This window comes from Onychomys torridus, chromosome 21, assembly GCF_903995425.1.
Source record: "Onychomys torridus chromosome 21, mOncTor1.1, whole genome shotgun sequence".
In the NCBI taxonomy this organism is placed as follows: Eukaryota; Metazoa; Chordata; class Mammalia; order Rodentia; family Cricetidae; genus Onychomys; species Onychomys torridus.
This window is the reverse complement of record NC_050463.1, coordinates 9,750,401-9,756,744: the sequence shown is the minus strand read 5'-3', so window position 1 is coordinate 9,756,744 and position 6,344 is coordinate 9,750,401. Positions and strand designations below refer to the sequence as shown.

Sequence of the window (6,344 nt, the reverse complement as noted above, 5' to 3'; positions counted from 1 at the left end):
ACAAAATAAAAAGAAGCCCCTTTCCAAACACAAAAAAGAAAGAAAAACAAATGAATTATGTCTTGTGTTGGCCAACTAAAACACAAGGCATGACCTTTCCCCAGAGTGTGGTTGACATAACCATTAAAACTCCATACTAGAAAACTGATTTTCCCTTTTTCAACAAAATATTGCAAAAGGTTTCTTGTTCAGGGATGGGATTTGAGTCTACGTCCACTTGTTAGTACTGGGATATTTTATGGCTTATACATCTACAGGTCTTATGCATCCTTCCAAAGTCTTGGTGATTTCATATGATTGTCAGTCTTTTTTTCCAGATGACATTGCTTCCATGCAGACATCCACTATCTCTGCCCCTTAAAACTTTTCCACCTCTTTTTCCACATAGATCCCTGAGGCTTGAGATGTAGGATTGCTCTATACCACCTCCTGTTTAGGCGATATTCCAGGGGACAAAACTTACTTCTTTGAGCAAATATAGAAAAGTTGAATTGTTACCCACCTAGAGACCTTTACCCTACTGACTAGCATGCAAGGTTCTACAATGTAATCTGCATGATACCAGAGAAAATATGGGTGGATAAAGACTAACAGGGCTCCATTTCTTAATGTTACTTCCATTCAACACGTACATTTAGAACCAAGCAATTGATCCATCTATGAAACCTTCCCACATCTAGACTCATGGAATATTGAAGAAGGAAGGAAAGATCTTAAGAGCCTGAAGATGAGGGAGGTTCCTGTGATAATATGTCTACTAGGAAGAGTAAAAGGTATATCATAGTCTTATCCACATGACAACCAAACTGTAAGGTAAACAAAGATGACATCATCAAACTTGATAAACTACATGGGGAAATGATTAAAGCTGGGAATGGAACAGATAGTCATCCACAGGAAAGGGAAAATAGATATTTTGAATATAATCTAAAATTTTAAAAAATACAGATGGTTCAATAAAGTGATTTATCTCTGAAATTTTGAAGAGAATTTGAATTTGGTCTCATCCAAATAACATAACATTTTGGGACAAAGATGCACCCTAACAGACCTGCACTGGAGGCCAAAATGGAGAAGACCTCCACAGTCACCATGACCTTCCCCTTTGTGCTGTGGTAGACAGGGAGGAAGGTGACCCAGACACTGCAGAACACCAGCATGCTAAAAGTCAGGAATTTGGCTTCATTAAATCTGTCAGGAAGATTCCTGGCCAAGAAAGCCACAGTGAAGCTCCCCAGAGCCAAGGAGCCCAAGTATCCCAGGACAAAATGGAATGCAATGACTGAGCCTTTGTTGCACACAATGATGATCTGCCCATGTTCAGAGTGAGTATCTGTATCAATAAAGGGAGGAGATGTGAGCAGCCAGATTCCACAGAGAACAAGTTGGATCATGGTGCAGATGGGAATGACAAAATTAGGTGCCCCTGATACCAGCATTCTTCTGATCCTTCTTCCTGGAGTAGTGAGCTTGAAGGCAAGAACAACAGTAATTGTCTTGGCCAAGACAGTAGACACAGCCACTGTGAAAAAGACTCCAAATGTGGTTTGCTGCAGGATGCAGGTGACTATGTTGGGACGCCCAATGAAGAGCAATGAGCAGAGGAAACAGAAGGTGATGGAGATCAGTAGGATGTAGCTGAGAATGCGGTTATTGGCCTTCACAATGGGAGTGTCATTGTACTTCACAAAAGCACCAAGAACAAGAGCTGTAAGGGCAGAGAAACCCAGGGACATGCAGGCCAGAGTCATCCCCAATGGGTCTTCATAAGCTAGAAAGGAAACACGTCTTTGCAGACAGCGTGTGTGCTCTGCATTGGAGTAATGGTCATCTGGACAGCTCACACATTGCTCCATATCTGCAGGACATTAACAACAAAGACTCATAAATTTTCATTATTATATACTTAATCTTTTAGTGTCTGTATTAATCAAACAATGTCCCAATAATCATTTTGGTGACAATTTTCTTCCTTGTTGCTATAGGGAACAGTTAAGACAGGCTGCTGTATCTCAACACACCATGATAAAGGAGCACACCATCTACATGACAAAGGGAGCTGTGAAGCTTCTTATTCCTGTTAAAATTTCTACATTCATGAAAGTTATCAAAAATAAAAAAAAAACACATATTTTCTTGGAGCATATGATTAGCAATAGAAAACAGCTCAAATTAGTTGATTTCTCAAATATTATATTTATTATCTTCATATCTGTGGACTATGAATTGTGTGGGCATTACAGTGAGAGTGGCCCCCATATGCTCATACATTTCAATGCTTTGTAACTAGGGAGTGGCACTATTTGAAAAGATTAAAGTATTTCTTCTTATGGGAGTATGTAAGATGAGTTGCTAAATGATCTTTTTAATAAAAAACCTGTGTACAGATGTTATGATGAAAACTAAAGTATCAGAGGAATAGGCCAAGACACAGCCCACTTCACCTTAGCAACTACTCAGTCTCCAGAGAGAGATACTAGTGGTATACTCATGCCTATAAACCCTTCTGTGTTCTGCCATCTTATTTCTTCTTCCACCCAGCTACATCACTTCCTCTTTCTGCCCAGCTCTATTGCTTCTTGTCTGTCTATACAGACCTCTAGACCTCTATGGTTAACTAGCATTAGGATTAAAGGCATGTGCCACCATGCCTGGCTCTGTTCCCAGTGTGGCCTTGAACTCACTGAGATCCAGATGAATCTCTGCTTCCCAAATGATTGATGGTTGTGCTACTACTGCCTCTACATTTAATATTGTGGCTGACTATTTCTTCTGATCTCCATACAAGCTTTATTTATTAGAGCACAAATAAAATGTCACCACAGTTTATTTTTTTTGTTTAAAATAAAAATATGAGTAATATAAAAAGGTATATATAATAAGTACAATAACTATATACATTATATACAGATAATAAATACATCAACAATGTCTAGTCCATTTGCATTTGACAGATTCAGAGAAAATACTCCATTATCTACCCTATCTTTGTGAATCCAAAGCATTGTACTTAATTTACCTTCTATCCTAATTACCAACCAAAAACTATTTTTTGATGTCTTTCAAACTTACACACTTTACACTTCTTTAATGCATTTTGTTTCTGAAATTGTTATCAAGGAAAACTATAACTATCAAATCTTCAACTCCCTCAATGGCTCAAAAAGTAAATAATATTAACTGAGTAAGTGCAAACAAGAGATTTCCAAAAAATTTGAGAAATGACAGAAACTGCTGGCTGCCTGGATAGTCACCCAAAGTTTCTCTGCAACTTTGGGGCATCATCTTTGCCCTACAGGCTGAGCATATCTAATAGACTCATTTTTCTTTCTTTTTTTGGGAGGGTGGTCAGGACAGAGTTTCTCGGGGTTGTTTTGGTTCCTGTTCTGGATCTTGCTCTGTAGACTAGAGTGGCCTCAAACTCAGAGAGATCCACCTGGCTCTGCCACCCAAGTGCTGGGATTAAAGGTGTGTGCAACCACTGTCAGGCATACCCATTTTTCAGTGCAAAATTTTCTGAAGAGCTTTTCTGTCTTGTTTGGCAAGGATTGGCAGTCCTTCATTTTGTGTCCTGTTTGTCCATTTTTGACAGCACAATGTCAGCAGTGTAGACAAAGGCATTTTATTGCCCAGTAATAACTAACTTTTGCCACAATGAAAGTAAACTCTATATGGAGTTTCTTCAATACCCATCATCTTCTCTGAAGTAGATTGTTGCTGCCAGTAGTAGATATGTCTCATTGTCAAAAAAGAAAAAAATCTATGTTATTAAAATGTCTTAAATGCCATAACACAGACACTGAGAGAAACAATTAATAAATGGGACCTCTTGAAACTGAGAAGCTTTTGTAGGGCAAAGGACATGGTCAATAAGACAAAACAACAGCCTACAGAATGGGAAAAGATCTTCACCAACCCAAATCTGACAGAGGGCCAATTTCCAGAATATATTAAGAACACAAGAAATTAGATATCAAAATACCCAACAGTCCAATTAAAACATGGACTATAGAGCTAAACAGAGAATTCTGTCTGAAGACAGTTTACCTTGGAGAGCATGTGGAGCAAGGGGAACACTGCTACACTGTTGATGGGAATGCAAGCTTGTACAACCACTTTGGAAATCAATATGGTGTTTTCTTAGAAAGTTGAGAATCAATCTCCCTCAAGACCCAGCTATACCACTCTTGGGCATATACCCAAAGAATGCTCAATCATACCACAAGAACACATGCTCAACTGTGTTCACAGCAGCATTATTTGTAATAGCCAGAATCTGGAAACAACATAGATACCCTTCAACTGAAGAATGGATTTTTAAAAAATGTGGTACATATACACAATGGAGTAGTACTCAGCAAAGAAAAATAACAACATCATGAGGTCTGCAGGCAAATGGATGGAACTAGAAAAAAATCATCTTGAGTGAGGTAACCCAGACTCAGAAAGACAAACGTGGTATGTACTCACTCATAAGTGGATACTAGATGTAAAGCAAAGGATAACCAGACTGCAAGTCACAACTCCAGGGAGGCTACCTAGTAAAGAGGACCCTAAGAAAGACACAGGGACTGCCCAATGACAGAGAAATGGATGAGATCTACCTAACAAAACTGGAGGTGGGGGTTGAATAATAGAGGGCAAGGGTTGGGGGAAAAGGAGCTTAGGGAAGCAGGAGGTACCAGCTAGATCAGAGAACAGTGGGAGAATGGGGAGGGAGATACCATGATGAATGAAGACCCCATGGGAATAGGAAGAAGCAGAGTGCTAGAGAAGTGCCCAGAAATCCACAAAGATACCTCCATGGTAGACTACCGGCAATGGTCGAGCGAGTGCCTGAGTTAACCTGCTCTGGAGATTGGATGCCCAATCACCCTGGCTGTCATGATAGAACTCTCATTCAGTGTCTGATGGAAGCAGATGCAGAGATCCAGGGCCAAACCCCAGGTGGAGCTCCGGGAGTCCAATTGGCAAGAGAGAGGAGGGATTGTATGAGCAAGAGATATTGAGAACATGATTGTAAAAAGCACAGGGACAAATAGCCAAAGTAGTGGAAATGCATGAACTGTGAACCAATGGCTAAGGAGCCCTCATGGAACTGGTCCAGGCCCTCTAGATAAGGACAGTTGATTAGGTTGAACTGTTTGGGATGCCCCCAGGCAGTGGAGCCAGGACCTGTCCTTGGTGCATGGGCTGGCTTTTTGGAGCCTGGTGCCTATGCTGGGACACTTTGCTCAGCTTTGGGTGTAGGGAGGAGGGGACTGGACCTGCCTGGACTGAATCTACCAGGCTGGGCTGACTCCCCAGGAGAGACCTTGCCTTAGAGGTGGTGGGAATGGGGGTTGTACTGGGGGGAAGGCTCAGGAGTGGGAGGAGGGAGGATAGGGTAATCCATGGCTGATATGTGAAATCAAGTTAATTATAAAATAAAAATTTATAAAAAAATAAAATAAATAAAAATAAAAAATCTAACATACCATATTCTGTAGATCTTTGAAGTGTTTGAAGATGACCTGTCTATCTAAAATATGTCTGTCTGACCTTGAAAACACATAATATGACTACATGTTGGAGTGTAATGACTAACTTGCCTTTCTTATTATCCTAAATAGTTGGTAATAATTTTCAAAGATTAGCAAATTGCATTACATTGTTAAATGAAATGTATAGGTACAATACCTTGAATAAGATTAGAATGATATATTCAGTATTTTCTAACAAAATCAAATGCAAATTCATATCAATATAGAAAATTTCTGTATAATATACAAAAATCAAATCCAATGTAAAATATTTAAAACTAGTAATTGCCTTCTAAAAATAGATTCAATAATCTACTTTTGTTCCAAATCCTTTTTGTTCATTTTCTTTTCTTTCAAACAAGAACCTTAAATCTAATCCCCATTGTTTAGCCTTTTTTCTGGTCATTAACTATAACAACTTTTAACCAATCATCCTAAACAATGATAATTATCCAAAACCCATTAAAACACCAAAAACCACCCAACCCACCTCTTGGGAATATGGGTGTTGTGTTCTTAAAATTACTTCCTGCTGTCTGGGGGTAAAGGAATCTTTAGGGAATCCTGAAAAGTAAAATTTTGGGATAATGGTCAATTCTGAAATTCTTAACAAGGAAAACTATAATTATAACTAACTGATCTTCAACTCCCTCAGAGACCCGAGAATGAAATAATACTACCTAATAAAAAAAATAAACACAGGAAGTGCATGCAAGCAGCTTCCGAAAAAATGAGAGAGGTAGCTGTATCATTTTTTTTAATCAGTCTCTGCATAATGCTAAAATGCAGGGCTTGTCTCAAGTCCTTTTTTGAGTACTCCAT

General features: G+C 39.1%; 1 protein-coding gene across 1 annotated transcript; it reads right to left on the bottom strand.

The window, feature by feature from the left end:
* Positions 1-953: 953 nt before the first annotated feature.
* Positions 954-1,856, bottom strand: LOC118571473 (vomeronasal type-2 receptor 116-like). The gene has a single exon (XM_036170498.1). It carries the CDS (start codon positions 1,854-1,856, stop codon positions 954-956), a length of 903 nt encoding a protein of 300 aa, XP_036026391.1.
* Positions 1,857-6,344: the final 4,488 nt, after the last annotated feature.

What these genes read in the sequence shown, in the direction of transcription:
- LOC118571473 (XM_036170498.1), bottom strand. Translation starts at nt 1,856, where the DNA reads ATGGAGCAATGTGTGAGCTGTCCAGATGACCATTACTCCAATGCAGAG.